At 36.3% G+C, this 18,016-nt stretch overlaps 1 protein-coding gene across 1 annotated transcript in view; it reads left to right on the top strand.

The window, feature by feature from the left end:
• Positions 1-18,016, top strand: part of SLC6A3 (solute carrier family 6 member 3) — a 97,681-nt gene that overhangs the window by 31,693 nt on the left and 47,972 nt on the right. The window contains exons 5-6 of the mRNA XM_001369509.4: positions 11,897-12,035; positions 15,079-15,213. Of these exons, the coding sequence (XP_001369546.2) occupies positions 11,897-12,035; positions 15,079-15,213 (274 nt within the window). The remainder of the gene's footprint in view (positions 1-11,896; positions 12,036-15,078; positions 15,214-18,016) is intronic.

The following is an 18,016-nucleotide window of genomic DNA, read 5'->3' on the forward strand; positions in this document are numbered from 1 at the left end:
TGTTCCTTTCTGATTCAAATTCTTCATGGGTTTGTGGAGAGTTTCTATTTCCTTTGGAAGATTTTGGAGCATTTTCTTGTATATCTTCTTCTATCTGCTCTGTATTTTGTATTTTGGCTCCATAGAATGTGTCCAGAGTCGCCCCCTTCTTCTTATTTTTCTTGGTATTTTGGGGCTTCTGTGCTTCTGTGGAGTTTGTCATCTCTGAACATGGAGGATTGGCTTTTCTTGTCTTTGTCTGGTGATCCGAGGCTTTAGTCCTGGGCAGATGTTGGTTCTATGAGCGTTCCCTGGGTTAAACTGAATATGCCTCACTGGAACTGGAATGGAAGGGTCGGACCACGAGGCCACACTCTCCCCCCGGCTCGCTTTCCGGAAGTTGCCTTCAGAATCCCTGGCCGTGAGGCTGTTTCGTCGGCCTGCGGGGGGATGGGCTGCCGCTTCCTCAAGCTCCGAGAGCACAGACTTTCACTGAGACTTGGATAGCAGGATCCAGCCCGTGAGGCTGTCTTGCCCACCCTGAGGGTTGCTGTTGTTTTGACCAGCTCTCTGCAGCGGAGGCCCCAGGCAGTAACTTTCACCCGGACCGACCAGCTCTTTGCAGCGGAAGCCCCAGGCAGTAACTTTCACCCGGACTGGGACTTGGGTAGAAGACCCTGAGGGTTGTTGTTCCTCAGACCCTGCTCTCTGAGCCCGGCGCGGCTGCCGCTTCCGGGAGCCTTGGACTCTGCGCTCCTACCCCTGAGGTCCGAGGGATCTCGGGTTCTGGCTTTTGAGGGGAGCCGTACCTTTTGAACCGGGACCAGGTCCAGGAGGAGGGTTCCCAGGGTCTGTGCTGTTGATCGTTTTGAATTTCGGCGCCTTAGGAGCTTCTAGTTTGAGATCGGTCGGGAAGGGTTTTCCGGAGATCTGAACTTCAGCTTTCTCTAAGCCGCCATCTTAACCGGAAGTCCCACAACACCTTTTTAAAAATGTATCCAATTGCTAGATATATAAAATATTCATTAACATCGTTTTTTTTTTAATCACCATTTGGCTCTAGGAGTTTTTGACCTATATTTCTTAACAAATTTGTAAATGCTTGAATTTGATCAAACTTTCCATCCATAATAGTTTGAGGAATTCAGGATATTTTTGCAGTAGAGAGCTTGGTTATCCTGTGAAGAATCTCATGATATTTGCATCAATTAGAAATCTTCCCTTTCTTTGATATTGTGAAAAAGATGGCCTTTTCCTCTGATAGTATACTAATATAAACTAAATGCTACAGTATAGAGTTTGAGATTCCCTCTGATCCTGATTCATTTTCCCAAATGAAAAAGTGTGTTTTCTGATCAGGAAGCAACACTAGTTACAGAGTATCAAAAATCCCCACCAAACTAAAAAATGTTTTTTGTCTCTGCTTGATTCCTGTTATATTACTACACATTTTGTTTAAATCAGTTTCCCCTGTGGCAATTTTATCAATCATCATATGCAGAAATGTTTCTGCTTTTCAAATGGATAGATAGGACCTATCCATGAACAGAGAAAAAACTTGATTCAGGACTTCAAAAAATGAGGTAAGTTTAAGATGTATTCAGAATTGAAAATCAAAGAATTTAAAATTGTTTTAAAATAGCTTCTATGGTAAAATCAACATAAGTGCTTTTTGTTATTGTTTTTTCTAATTTGCCATTAACTCGGTAAACTTTTAAGTTAATTTCTTTTAAAACTTGCTTCTTTTGAGTTTTGAGTTTAATGAAAATATTTTTAAATTGATTTTATATTTTAAGCCCTAAATAATTTTGTTTTTTACTGGAGAATATCCCATTACCAGGTGGAAATTTGCCACTTTCTTCATGAGGATTACATATATAGATATAGAGTTGTATTTCACAAAGATTACTCCTATCAAGCAGATTTATGTTTTTAATAAATCCTGGGGAGTGATTCAAATAGGAAATAGCAAGCTATAATATAAGGTAATGACATACCTTGAAATCATTTATCTCTGTGGGCATTAGGAGCCTGCCACATCTTACAGTTTCTTCCAATCTCACCAAATCAGCTCCAACACAGAATCTGATGAAAGTGCCATTCTCCAATGCTTTGAAAACCCTTAAATATTTGTCTCCTTATTTTATAGTAATTGACAAGATAAGTAAAAGGGACAATGGAAGGAATGAAGATAAGGTCTCTCTAACAGTGAGGCAGGTAATGTTCCCATGTATGAGACTAAAGATAATACATATCACAATATTGGGGTTGAGATTGAATAGCTAATGAGAAACTGTTAAGAGAATTATTTTTACGTGTCAAGCCAACTTTACATTAAAAGCATAAAGTCATCTGGCAATGCTTTCCCTCTGGATTTCACAATAGAGAACCATGGGTCAAAAGTGAGCTGTCCATCTGTTAAGTACCCAGTGAACTCCCAATTGTTCACCAGCAGAGGTAAGTGTGGTGAGACTACTTCAAGCTAAAATGACAACAGAAAAGCCCAGCACTTGGAGCAAAAGACAAGAAGTCACATTTCCCAAATTCTTACCTCAGAGGAGACGCTGTCTCTCCTCAGTAACTAGTTTTTGTGTAAGGGTGAAATTATGGTTTAGAAAATGCAAATGATATCTTTCTTAACCCATATCATCATAATAGGACACCTCCAAAATGTAGGAAGCATACTCTACTATCTGTATTCACGACTGTTTACTGCAGTGATTAGAGTTCTAAAGTCTTTCGATCTTATTTTTCTTTAAACTATTCCCCATTCTGCCATATTCCTCTGATTTTAAAAAAAGTTTTGGTTCATCTATTCTAGTGAATCTCCAATATTTCTTATGTGCACTTTAGAGTTTTTGTACTATCATACTAAGTCATTAGGGAGAAATGGTAAGTGGTTGACTGTATCAATAGTGAAATACAATTTCACAGAATCACAGATTTATGGATTTTAGAATTGGAAGGGATCTTAAAAGCCATCTAGTCAAACTCATACCCAAGAAGTAGCTCTATCATAGCATATTTAATAAGTAGTTACCCAATCCTGCTTGAAAACCTCCACAAAAAGAGTCCCACTGCCCCACGTTTGAATAGCTTAATTTATTTTTGTTCAGTCATTTCAGTCACATCTGACTCTCTATGACCCTATTTATTGGGTTTTCTTGGCAAAGATACTAGAATGATTTATTATTTCCTTCTCTATAGTTTAATTGAAAGGAAGGGTTTTTTTTCTTTTTTTCCTAAAATCAAATCTAAATTTACCTCTTTGCAACTTCCTCCAAATGCTTTTAACTTTGCTCTCTAAGAGGGCCAAAGAGACAGGTCAAATACCTTTTCCATATTATATCCTTAAAATACTTGAAGACAGCTAGAAAACCCCTTTCTGTCTTCTCTTTTCCAGGCTAACCCCTACTGCTTTCAACTGCTCTTGAGGGCCTCAGACTCATGGTCCTTCTCTATCCTGATTGTTAATACCTCTGGACACAGAATTATTGTAATAGTCGAAATATAGCATACCTAGGCAGAATACAGGGGAACTCTGAACTCTTTAATCCTAGAACTTAAACTTTTTTTTTTCTTAAACCCTTATTTTCTGTCTTAGAATCATTACTGTTTATGGGTTCTAAGGCAGAAGGCCAATAACGTCTAGGCATTGAGGCTTAAGTGACTTACTTAGGGCCACATAGCTAGAAAGGAGCCTATACTTAAAAAAAAAAATAAAGTCTTTCTGTCTTCCTCCCTTCCTTCTTCCCTTCCTTCCTTCCTCCCTCCCTTCCTTTCTTCCTTCCTTCCTTCCTTCCTTCCTTCCTTCCTTCCTTCCTTCCTTCCTTCCTTCCTTCCTTCCTTCCCTTCCTTTCCCTTCCTTCCTTCCTTCCTTCCTTCCTTCCTTCCTTCCTTCCTTCCTTCCTTCCTTCCTTCCTTCCTTCCTTTCTTCCTTCCTTCCTTCCTTCCTTCCTTCCCTCCTTCCTGCCTTCCTACCTGCCTTCCTGCCTTCCTTCTTCCCTCTCTCCTTCCCTCCCCCTCCCTCCCTCCCTTCCTTCCTTCCTTCCTTTTTTCTTCTTTTTTACTGCCCTATATACTACTTTCTCATACAGAATTTGTAGTCTAAATCTTCCAGATCTTTTTCAGGCAAATTGATATCTAAGTTGTTTTTTACCCATATAAGGCTTTATATTTATCCATCTATATTGAATTTCCTCTTATTAGATGCACATCGATACTCTAGTTTATTAAGATCTTTTTAGATCATGACTCTATCTTACAATATATCTATCACTCTCGGATTTGTGTGATTTTATCAGCATGCTATCTAAGTCATTGATAAAAGTCTTAACTAGAACTGGGCCAAACACAAATCCTTATGGACCCTAACAAAAGATTACTTCCCACATTGGCAATGAATTATTTACAACCACTCTTAGAACCCTGATCCATACAGTAACAACCATGATTCCAGAGGACTAATGAAAAAGAATGCAATTTACCACTTGACAGAGCAGTGATGCAGACACATTTTGGGACATGACCAATATGGAAATTTGTTATGCTTGACCATTCTCATTCATTGCAAGGGAAGGGGAGATGGAAGCTGGGAAGGAGAAAAATAAATGATTGATCATTGAAAAAAAATTTTAAAACAACTAAAATTTGAGTGTGACCATCAATCAGTTCTTGGTTCTTCTAAATGTATTATCTAGGCTACATCTCTCCTTTTTTTGCTACAAGAAGAGCATAAAATATTTTATGAAATGATTTGCTAAAATCTAGATCAACTATTTCTACAACATTCCTTTCATCTACCAATTCAGCAACCCTGTCAAAAAAAGAAATGAGGTTAGTCTAGAGTGAATTATTCTTTAAGAAGCTTTCTTTTATTTTTTTCAATTACATGTAGAAACAACTTTTGACAACTGTTTTCTGACATTTTGCAATTCAGATTCTCTTCCTCTGCCCCATCCCCCTGAGGTAGGAAATAGTTTGATATAGGTCATACCAGTGTTTTCATATAATACATATTTCCATATTCTCCATGTCATGATTAAGGATGCATTTCATACATATAATAAAAAAACTCATGAAGGAAATAAAGTGAAAGATGGCATGCTTTGATCTATAATGAGATTCTAACAGTTCCTTCTTTGGCTATGGATAGCATTTTTTATCACATGTCCCTTGGAGTTATCATGGGACTTTGTTTTGCTGATAATAGTTTAGCCCTTCATAGTTGATCATCATACAATATTTCTATTACTATATATATTGACCTAGTTCAGCTCACTCTACTTTCCATCAGTTCATATAAGTTTTTCCAAGTTTTTATGAACTCATCCTGTTCATCTTTTCTTATGGCTCAATAATATTCCATTACAACCATATACTACAGCTTGTCCAGCCATTCCCCAGTTAATGGACACTACCTCAGTTTTCAATTCTTGCTACAAAAAGAACTGCTAAAAACCTTTTTTTGTATAAGTAGGCCCTTTCCTCCTAACTCTGATCTTTTTGGGATACAGACCCAGTAGAGGTATTGCTAGGTCAAAGGATATACATAGTTTTACAGCCCTTTGGGTGGTTCCATATTGTTCTCCAAAATGGTTGTAGCAGTTGACAGTTCCACCAGAAGTGTATTAGTGGCCCGATTTTCCCACACATCCCCTCCAACATTTTCCTCTTTGGTCATATAGTAAATCTGATAGGTGTGAGGTGGTGATGCAGAGCTGTGTTAATTTGCATTTCTCTAATCAATAGTGATATGGAACATTTTTTGATATGACTATAATTTTAATTTCTTCCTCTGGGAACTGACTATATATCCTTTGACCATTTATCAGTTGGGAGAGAATCAGAAGAGAGCAATGTGTCTTAAAGCAAGGGGGACAGATTATCAAGAAGGTATGATCAGTAATATCAAATTCTGCAGAAAAGTCAAGAAAGAGTAGGGACTAAGACAGAAAAATCCAATCAATTCGCTGGATGAGCCAAGACTCACTTAGAGTAGTATCTTTTCTAGCATGAGATGAGGGGGAAAGAAAGGATGGAAGATCACTGAATATGAATGAAGTATTCTCTTTATGCTTTATTGCTTCCCTTTTTCAGTTGATTGTTTTACAAATAGATTTTCATTAGGATAAGGCACTAGCATAAAATGCTATCTTGCCAATACTAGCCCTTAGGGGAGAGAGAATAGTAAATAAGACAAGCCTTTCTATCTCTAAAGGACTAATTTTATCCTCACATTTCCAGTTTGTTCAAATAGAACTGGAGCAGAAGGAAAAAGAGAATGGAAGGAAAAGTAATAATTATTTATATGAGGGAATGAGGGTGTCTTAGTGGCCTTCTCTATGTTGGCCCTGAATTATTGGAATAGTATTCTTGTTGGTCTCCTGACTTCAAGTCAGGACCTGAAAAGGACCTGTGACCTGAAATCTAATCAAAAGATTTGAAGGGTCATGTTTATCAAAGTTATTTCGGGCCAACTAGAATCCTTAAAACTCTATGGACTGATTTGATTTAAGTCCTGGACCTTCTAATTTGTATGTTACTGTTCTATTCAAGGAACATAGAGCTGTGATCACCATATTGGAAGTCATAGATACAAACATACACATAGCAGAGATTTCCTAAAGTTGGGGTGACAATGCCTCTCCCTGGAGGGATATAAACCCTCAGAATTTTAAATAGCTTTCATTTGCTCTGGTTTTTTAAATTCTCATAAGTTATTTGTCATTTCTGTGATAGTTGGGGAGATCTTACAATATTAAGCCACAGAGGCTATGCTGTTTGTTAACAGCTCCAAAAAAAAAGAAAAATTGCCATTATGTTCTTGCATAATCATTGATTGCAATATTTAGCATACTGTTTAATCAACTTTTTAAAAAATCAACAAATATACCAGTTCACAATATTCCTTCCAACCACCTAGCTAACCTTCAATCCAGGAAGAACACATTTGCCATGTAGTCTAATTGCATCATTCATATATGTGCTTGTACAGAAGTCACTGGAATGCTCATCTATCCCATTACAATGTCTATATGATGATTATCAACACTTACCAACTATAGAATTGAGGAGCCTATATCCTATCCTCATTGGACAACCTTTCAGTGGAGAAGTAAGAAAAACTCATCAGGTGTTCATTTTTAGGCAAATTTTCTCTTTAGTTGACATAAATTAAGTAAAGATTTGTAAAGTACAGTAGAAGATCAAAAGAGAATTTTATTTGGATAAGTGTTTACAATTATTTCTGAAGCAGTGTCAGTCTTAGTAAGAGACAGCATAACAGAACCTCTAAATGCTTTCCATTGGTTTAAGTGCCACCTTCTTCATAAAATCTTTTCTGATTCCTCCAGGCTTCTACTTCTCTTTTCCCCAATAAAATCTAAGTTCCCAGGGGTCAGACACTATTTTACTTTTGTCTGTATATCCCCAGTGCATTTGCTGTTGTTCAGTTATTCAATTATGTGTGACTCTTCATGACCCCACGGATTTGTCCATAGGATTTTCTTGGTGAAGATACTGAAGTTTTGCAATTTTCTTCTCCCATTGGGTCTCCATTTTACAGATGAGGAACAGAGGCAAATGGAGGTTAAATTATTTGCCCAGGGTCACACAGTTAGTAGGTGTCTGAAACCAAATTTGAACTCAGATCTTCTTGACTCCAAGCCCAGTGTTCTATCTATTGCTTCATGAACTGCCCTACCAGTGCCTTTAGTAGATGCTAAATAAATGGTTTGTTGTGTCAGTGTTGCAGAAGAAAGATTGTTCATCATGGAATAAGGAGAGTCTTGGGATCCAATCTTGGCATTTACTAATTGTGTGGTAAGATCATGGAACATAGTATGATAGACATGGACCTAAGAATACTAGTGATAATCTACTCTAACCATTTAATTATATAGATGAGGAAACTGAGGCCCTAAAAGATTAAATGTCTTGTCCAAGTTTACACAGATAGTAAATAATTAGAGCCCTCTCTGAGCCTCATTTCACACTGTCCTTTATCTAAGCCATTGATGAGCAACTTTTTGATCTTGATGGTCAAAATTTGCCAAAAAACTGAGCATAACTCAAGTGGTATGTTACTTCATGAAAAGAAAAACCATAATTTCATGATATTTATAGTTTAAATTATAAAAATATATATAATTGTAATGTATAAATGTATTTAATAAACAAAAAAACTAATTATTTAACTTACCTGCTTAGTGACTTCTTTGTTCATCTGCCAATCCATTTCTTTTGTTGGTCTTGATATTATTTAACTTATGTGGGGTGCTGTGAACTAAGATAAGTGAGGGGGAAGGGGAATTCTTTAACTAACCTGCCTATTAGTGAATTTTTGTTGCTGAATTTCATTGGCTAAATCTTCAATTGAAGGTTGGTACTTTGTACACTTCAAGCCCAAGCAAGTGCTACTAACTTCATCTGTCAATCTGTTTCTTTTGTTGGTTTTGATATTATTTAAAGCTGAGAATAAGGTCTCACAAAAGTACGTAGGGGGAAAAATTGTGAGTAAAGCCATTGCTATGTTTTTCAGGGTGCTAAAAGTGTCTGGTAATTGGTTCCAAACACTTCTCTAATGCAGGTGGGCCCTAACTCCACCCAGTCTTCCACCAACCTGGCCCCACCCCTCTCCCTCCCTCCCAAGCTGACTGACCCAGGGTGCCAAGAGAGCAGCCTGCCTGCTTATGTGTGCTCCTCTTTTCCGCCCTCGCAGGAGCTGCCCTCCACTTGCCCTGCCCCCTACCCCCAGCACATGGAGCAGCCCTCCCCCTGGGGCTGGGCTGGGGCATGGTCATGGCCATTGCTACTGGCACAAGGCTTCAGGCCCCAAGGCATACTGAGCCTGCATGTGGCCACGTGTCATTGAAAATGGCTATGTGTGTCAATGCTGAAACATGTGTCATAGCTTCGCCATCATGGATCTAAGCCAACACATGCTTTTGGCACCTATATCACTATGGGGTACATAGGCAGGTAACTGCTGAGGAGAAGGTAAAGAAGAGAAAAAACTTGGGAATTCGTAATATTTATCAAGGTTCTCAACAGAAAATATCTAAACAGGAGAAGTAGAATGTAGACAATAATGTGTGATAACAATAATTATGTACTATATGTCTATGTGTTTGTATAGATATATCTCTATAGCCATAAAAATTTATATTCCCCAAACCTTCCAAGTGCTTTAGAGATATGATCATCACATTCACAGTACCCCTGTGCTACTCACACAGTAAACTAAAATCTATCTGGGGACCCTTTTATGAGCCTGGGATTAGGCTAGCACTTTATGACAAGCTTTTGATATTATTATATATTTGTTATATATATTATATGTATTAACATATGTACTTATATATCAGACTTTTACTGTATCTTCTTGTTATGTTGAGGTTATATGATATAATAGAAAGAGAACTGAGAATTGTCCCAACTATTTTGGAAGGAAGTTTGGAATTACATCTTCCTAATCACTGAACTGTGACTTCTTTTTGACCCAGAAATTTTGTTATTAGTCATATATCTCAAAGGGATCAAAAATAAAGGAGAAAGATTTATATGTACAAAAATATTGATAGAAACACTTTTAATTATAGCAAGGAAATTCACATTTCCCAGTATACCCCTTCCTTTTTCTTTCCCAGAGAACTTTCCCTTATAACAAATATAAAAGGGGGGGATGTTAAAACTAACAAAAAGAAAAAAATCAAGCCTTGTATGAAGCATTTCACTTCCTATGCAATCTCCCAGCTATGCAAAGTAGTGATGGGGGAATGCCTTCTCATATCTTTTCTTGGGACCAAGTAGGGTCACTGAAGTTTCACAGCATTCACTTGTGGTTGCTGTTCTTTCTATTTATATTGTTTTAGTCACAGGGAACATTGTTTTTCTGATTCTGTTTAACTCACCTTGCATCGTTTCAAATAAGTCCTTCTATGTTTCTCTATATTCATTTCTTACAGCACAGTGTTATTCCATTATATTCATATTCTTTTTATTTTACACATTATATTCATGCACTTTTGTTCTTAACAAAGACAATTATTCATATTTGTCTTTGTCTCTCTAGTACCTTGGGAGATGTCATGGGAGAAGAGAGATCCCACCTTGGAGTCAGGAAGACTTGGGTTTGAGTCTCATCTTTGAAACATATAGGTTTTGTGATACTGGGGAAGTAATTTAGCTTCTCAGTTCTTAGACAATTTTCTAAGACTATATATTGCAGAGGAGGCTCAAAATTGCTCTGGTAGAGGGAATGCCCTCACAAGGAGTTCACAACACCAACAAAGACAAAAGTCCAGAATGAATATAATTCCTAGCATAATGGCTTGTACATTGCAGGTATTTAATACCTATGAAGTGAATCGAATTTATTTTTCCTTTGAAAAACTGATGCCTTTGTTTTTATATCCTATTCATTTTTAATATACTCTCCTTATTTCTCCTCTCCCAAAGCCCTCCATTATAACAAATATTAAAAAAGAAAGAGAAAAAAATCAGCTACATCTGATATTATGTGAATTCTGTGCCTGACTTTCTCACCTCATTAGTGAAAGGACATGCATTTCTTTAACTTGTTTCCATCTTAAAGCTTACTCAACTCATAGCTATGCATGGCAATTTCCCTTTTATTGTTCTTCACATTTATATTGTTGTGGTCAATATGTATATTTTTCTACTACTACTTACTTTACTTGTATCAGTTCATATAAATGCTTCTCTGTATTCTTCATATTCATTATTTATGTTGTTATACCCAATTACATTCATGTACAACAGTTTGTTTAGTCATTCCCCAAACAATGGGCATCAAGTATTTTGGTACAGATGAGAACTTTCTTTTTGTCTTTGATGTCTTCATATCTACCTAACTGTTTGATGTCCAGGACACACAAGTTCTAATATCTTAGTCCCTTTTTTCAGCATAATTTCTAATTCCTTTCCAGAAAAGCTAAACAAACTCACAGTTTGTGTCTGTGTGTCTGTCTTCCGAATGTACTTTCAGCATTGACTATTTCCATCTTTTGTCATCTTTGCCAATTTGCTAGATTAAAAAAAAAAACCCAACAACTTTTCCTTTCTATCTTAGTAACAACTCCAAGACAGAAGAACCTGGGTTAGGCAAACAGAGTTAAGTGACTTGCCCAGGAGCAAGATTTGAGGTGAAACCTCACAGTTATTTTAATTGCACCCATTTTGTTATTAATGATTGGAGCAACCTTTCATATGGTTGTTAATAGTTCACATTTCTTTTGAGAACTCCATATTCATATCCATTCACCACTTCTGCAAGGGGTAAATTGAATTTGAAGACCAAGTTGTTTAGTCTCCTCACAAAAAGCAGATGACCAAGTGTATCTAAGTGTGTAGAACAATTATCCATAACTTTCTCTTTTTAATAAACTACTTGTATTATCTTTAGCCCCAAAAAATGACCTATTAAAGACTTTGGGAGTGAAAACAGAATTGAGGATTAACTCCAAAATGGGCAAAACTTTCTGCCTCTCTCCTTAGCAAAACACTTTTTGGACATGCCAGAGGCAAAAGAGAGTAAGGATTTTGATTCTTTCCCAAGAGATATCAGGGGATGCTCTTATATTTGTGCTATAACTGTTAGGGTCCAAAGAAGGAAGCAATTTGTTTTATCTAAATAGATAGTAACATGTTATCCAGTGTCACTGAAATAGTCAGCAGACCATAACCGTTATGGGATTTAAAGCTAGAAGGCACCTTTGATATCAAATGAGGATCCTGGGGCCCAGAGAGGTTGACTTCCTGAAATTTCATAGAGTCAGTGAGTACCAAAGCTGAGATAAAAAAAAAAAAGAAAACCAAGTCCTCTGACCCCCAGATCCTTTGCTTTGCTGGTGTAAATGTGGAATTCTGAATGCTCTTTCTCCTACTTTTTCAGACGAGGAGTGCTACATCTTCATCAGAGCAAAGGAATCGATGATTTAGGGCTTCCTCGGTGGCAACTGACCTCTTGCTTGGTAGTTGTGATTGTACTGCTTTATTTTAGCTTATGGAAAGGAGTGAAGACATCTGGCAAGGTGAGGCTCACTGATAGCTAGACATTATGGAATCAAAGATGCTCATAATCTCAAGACATTTTTTTTTCAATCAGAGCTGGGATTCAGTATCATGTTTTCTTTTTGGAAAGACGAGTATTAGTTAACATAAGTGGAACTCTATGTCTTCATTATAAATGTTAGTATAAGATAGGGTTGACCAAATCTGTATCTCAATTATGAAATGAAAGACATGCAAAATTTAAATATGTATATAGAAATTAAAAAATTTTGCCTAAGTGCCTATATAGAAAATATCAAATGATTAAAGAATACCTTTTATCTAAGTTATGGAATTCTATTAGATGAACAACCTATATGGTTGTCCATAAGAATATATATGTATATATATATATATATATGACATATATATGACAAGCACTACAGATGGATCATAAATAGGGGCTAGAATTAAACAGGAAGAAGAGAGCAAACTAGATTACTTTGGGGAAATTGTAAACATTCTTTAATGACTCCAAACTTCTCCTTGAAACAAAGACTAACAGTAAAAAATATTCTACCAATGATATTATATTATTGAGTCATAGAACAATACAACCTCTAAAGAATCCAAAATGCAAAGGTATATGGTAGATATGAACAAGCTTCAAGACTTAAAAAAGTAAAGGCACCAAAGAAACACATAATAAAAAAAAGAAGAAGCAGCAGAGCAGATCTTAGAGTCAGGACTAGGACTAAACAGTGTGTCCACTCATATCCTTTTTTTAATATTTAATTTTTATTTTAATTTTATTTAGTCAATATTCCTTGGTTGCAAGAATCATATTATTTCCCTCCCTCCCCTTCCCCCACCCTTCCGGTAGCTGACGCACAATTCCAGTGGGTATTACATGTGTCCTTGATCTGAACTTATTCCCATGCTGTTGATGTTTACACTAGGGTGATCGTTTAGAGTCTACATCCCCAATTATATCCTCATTGACCCATGTGATCAAGCAGTTGTTTTTCTTCTGTGTTTCTACTCCCACAGTTCTTCCTCTGAATGTGGATAGTGTTCTTTCTCATAGATCTCTCTAGGTTGTTCAGGATCACTGCATTGCCGCTAATGGAGAAGTCCATTACATTCAATTGTACCGCAGTGTATCAGTCTCTGTGTACAATGTTCTCCTGGTTCTACTCTGTCCATTCATATTCTTAAACTGTCAAAGAGGAAAGCCTCCTTGCTTCTCTATACATTGGTTGAACCCTCTGCAGTAAACTTATGGGAGGATAGAATAAAAATTTTATGGCACAGGCAAACATGAATGGGTTGTATTCTGCTTCCTTAGTCTAGATCACACATCCATTTATGTATTAGATTGTAAAAATTAAAACATTCTCATTTGTTGGCAAATATCAGTGCTTTTATGAAGGAAAGATACTTTACTTATGACAGACCAATGGCTATCCTTCACAAACAAACAAAAACAACCCTTCCAAAACGAAATAGGATACTCATTAATGATTGCATCAATCATATTTCCATGCTGTGGAAATTATCCTGGTATTTGGTGATGAGAAAGAATGCAAGCAAACACTGACTTCAGATTGAAAAAGATCTATTTTTGTAGCCTAATTTTTCATTATGTTCTGTATAGATAAGGTTGCAGTATAATTGAATCCTGAAATGACAAAGTATTTGGATATTTTGGGAATACTTCCCTATATATGTAGGTGCTTTAAATATAAAGAAGGAACATATCTGATAAGAATTTTATCAAAACTCAAAATGGTTTAGGGATATTTGGGGGAAAAGTAGAGTCAGTTATAAGTTTATGAATCAAATATTTTCAGTTTTTTTATTATTTATAATGTCCTTTGACTTCCCCAACTGCAAATGGGTGTAATATACTGGCCTCATAATGATGACATTGGGAGACCATTTAATTATGATAAAATTCCCAAGTCTTTCCCAATGTTCCTTAATCATAGTGTTTTCTCTCTGAGATTATCTCCGATTTATTCGATTTTTGCATAAGTGTTTATGCATTTTCTCCCCTCTTAAACTATGAGCTTCTTGAAAGCAGGGATTGTCTTTTGCCTTTCATTGTACCATCAGTGCTGAGCATAGAACCTGGTATATGGTAGATGCTTAACAAATGCTAGTTGACTGACTAAGAGAGCTGGGCCCAGAATAACCTTGCACACCTCTTCTAGTCAGAAACTTCATAAACATTTTAAAGCGAGAGCTAAGAAATTATCATGTGCTTCCAATTTTGTATGCTGGAGATGAATGATTCAATTTAATCTATGATCTGAGCCTGACCAAAATATTTTGTCAAAGGTGTTTTTTTGGTACTCATATAAATCAAAGTAACAAAAAGGTAAGCAAAAAATATCTCACATTTTTGTTGGAAGATGCACATATCTATTGAAATGTTCTAGTAGTTTCACTAGATTTTGAAGGGAGCAACTTGAGATGCTAAAGATGAATTACTTGAGGTTAAGTATTTTATTTATTAAAAAATCATTTATAAACTTTTATCAAAAAAATCCTGATGGCTAAAAAAAAAGCAAAAATAAAAAATAATTATGCCTCTAAATCAGATCTAGAAGTAGCAAATCTGCAGTGCAACACGACAGCAAGGATGAAAGTTTAAAAAATGGTTGCTTTTATTTGGTTGTCTTAATATAAAATAATTTTAATTTAATTAATTTAAATATTTTCCAGTTAAAACTTTTTTTTCCATTTTCAAAACATTTTAGGATATCATGTTTATACATTTGGTGCCTACTTGTGTTTAGTGGGCCACATTATATATGGTATTTATCTATATACTGTAGTTACTGGAAAATGAGAGAGAGAGAGAGAGAGAGAGAGAAAGTGAGAGAGAGAGAGAGAGAGAGAGAGAGAGAGAGAGAGAGAGAGAGAGAGAGAGTGAGAGTGAGAGAGAGAGAGAGAGAGTGAGAGTGAGAGAGAGAGAGAGAGAGAGAGAGAGAGAGAGAGAGAGAGAGAGAGAATGTAACTAAAGTGATACCTAGATGAAAAGTGAAGAAGGATAACTATCATGATTTTCCATTTTAGGTGGTATGGATTACGGCCACTATGCCGTATGTAGTCCTCACAGCCTTGCTACTTCGTGGGGTCACTCTTCCAGGAGCCATCGATGGTATCAAAGCCTACTTGAGTGTTGATTTCTATCGTCTCTGTGAGGCATCTGTAAGTATGTGCTCCTTACTTATTTTTTCATTCTTTTTATTCCATCTAGAATGCTTAGATCTAAGATTTATCTATTCTAAGACTAAAGATTCATAAAGGAAGCAAGTTTATAGTGTCTTTTTTATTTCATCACCATATAGCTGTCAAACACCAACTGTACACAAGAGACCAGGTTAGGTAGGAAATTCAAAACAGTATGACACCATGCCAGCCCTACAGGATCTTAAAATCTAGTTAAATATCTGAAGCATATGGACAAGGAATTAGAATATGAGGCTTTATATGATAAATTCTTTAGGAGAGTTAGAAACAAGTGCTCTCGTGATTAGGAGATCATAGAAAGGAGAGATAATGGTCACAGTCTTGAGAAAAGAATACTAATATTAACCAAATAATTTATTTGTAAAATTTAACACATCTTCATGAACATTTAAGTGTCTTTAACCCAAATTAATATCATTTGGGGATAATGCATTATTAGTAAACAACTTATTTTGACAGAGAAAACTTAAATAAATCACCTGATAATTTTGTTGGCTTTATAAGCAGCAATCGCACAACTCCTAGAGTATTTTAATTTCCACTCTATTAGGTGTTATAAGCAAAATAAATATGACTATGTACACAAAGTAGCACATGGGGCCCCTCTTCCCCAAGGACCTACAGAAAGATAAGTGACTGAAGGTTTAAGGGATTTTGTAGGTCAGCAGACACTCAAAATTATTGCTCATTAAGACCCCACTGATTTATTTTACTAGACCAGCCAGAGAACAGTTACAATACCACAAGTGAGAAGAATACATGTAATGAACAAGTAGCACAAAGAAATACATTTGGAGAAGCACATACATAGGAAACTTGCACACAGAGAGGATATGCATAGGGGGATTACATGTTCTATAAGTTATAGCCCTAGATGCTATCTTTAGCTCTTTGGGAATATAGTTTCCAACTAGTGACGCCCATTTGGTTGGCTAGAGAATCCCTTAGACATTTTAAGTCTGTACTTTGAAATCCCTTGATTGTGTCTGAGCTGCCACTCTTGTAAGTTCAAGCTTGTATTTGACTTAGATTGAGAAAATTGTATTCCTTTCAATTCCCATGATGACAGTCTTGGTTTGTGCAAGTTAACTCTCCTGAAGCATCAAGTGATGTAAAAACTAGAGGGACCAGAAAAAACGTGGCAATTAAACTACTCTCTGCACAGATAAAATTATACATATGCATATATATGTAATGTGTATATATATATACAGATGTTTATTTACATATGTGTGTATGTATACATATATGTGCATGTGATTTTATCAGTATAGGGGTATGAAAGCTCATTCCTCTATAGCAGATTAAATACCTCATCTACAACTTAGAATTTTACAGAGTTGCTTAGTATGCACATACATATATATATATATATATATATATGTATTTGTGTGGAAAAGATAGATACATATATGGAGGGATGGAGAGAGAGGGAAAGAGGGAGGGAGGGATGGATAGATAGATAGATAGATAGATAGATAGATAGATGGATGGATAGATAGACAGATGGATGGATAGATGATAGATAGATAGATAGTAGTAGTAGTAGTGTAGTAAGGGATTTCTAACAGGACATAACAGAGCAAGCTGACAGCATGAGACCCTAGAGACCAATATTCCACTCAGAACCCCCAGAACTGGGACTGGACACAGAGGCAGTTGCTGGAGAGAGAGTTGGTGGACTCTGGAGGAGAGAGAAGCTGTTTTCTCCAGCAGCCAGGAAATTGGACCATCTTGAAGGAGTGGTTGAATGAGTAATTACCCCACACTGGTGGACAGTGTGTGTGTGTGTGTTAATCCTCATCCCTTCCTGAATCCTGTGAGGACTCTTCATCCTGAGACTGCTGTCTGGATCAAAGAAGGACTCTTGACTGTGAGATTTCTTTGGGCTCTGTTGTCTTTACCCCTACAAATGCCTCTCTAACTTCAATTACTCCTCTAATTAGTTAGGTTAAGATAATTTTAGAAAGTTTAGGGTTTTAATATCTGTGGTGGGGTTAAAAGTAGTACCTAATTCTCTTCCCTTCCCTCCTCCCTTTAGTTAAATAAACCTTTTATTTTATTTATATATAGTTAGTGTAATCCCTTCTTTAACCTCTCTATAACAGTAGATAGATAGTAGATAGATGGATGAATGGATGGATAGTTAGATAGACAGACAGTTGGATAAATAGGTAGGTGGACAGATATTATAGATAGATTTTGTTTAGGTTCAGTCCTGTAATTCATTGGTATAAGTAACTCTTCATGAAGAAAGTTCCTTTATCCATGCAGATCAGCAACTTTTCTGCAATTTACTGCATTAAAGAATTGGTATGGGGCATTAAGAAAGTTCTTTTCCAGAGTCATATAGTAACTCTGTGTCAGAGTCAGACTTGAACCCAGATCTTCCTGACTCTAAGGCCAGTTCTTAATTCATTATGCAGTTATGCCAATTCATTAAGCCATCTATAGGGGAGGTTATTTGAATAGATCAAAGAGCTTTTAAAAGAACCTAAACTAGTCTGGTGTCAATGGGAAAAGAGCAGACTGATACAAAAAATATTTTAGACATAGAAATAAACAGAACTTGGTAACATTGGATTTGAGAAGTGGAGGAAAAGGAACATTCATGGATATTGATTACCTTTTCTCATATCTTTTTTTCTGAACCAAGACACAAAATCCAATATTTAATCACTAGGAGCCAGAGAAGCATTTTCTTGTGTTATCAAAGAATCTAGGATTTTCAGTAGGATGAAGCGATGCCATTCAGTGCTAT

Source organism: Monodelphis domestica, chromosome 3, assembly GCF_027887165.1.
Source record: "Monodelphis domestica isolate mMonDom1 chromosome 3, mMonDom1.pri, whole genome shotgun sequence".
In the NCBI taxonomy this organism is placed as follows: domain Eukaryota; kingdom Metazoa; phylum Chordata; class Mammalia; order Didelphimorphia; family Didelphidae; genus Monodelphis; species Monodelphis domestica.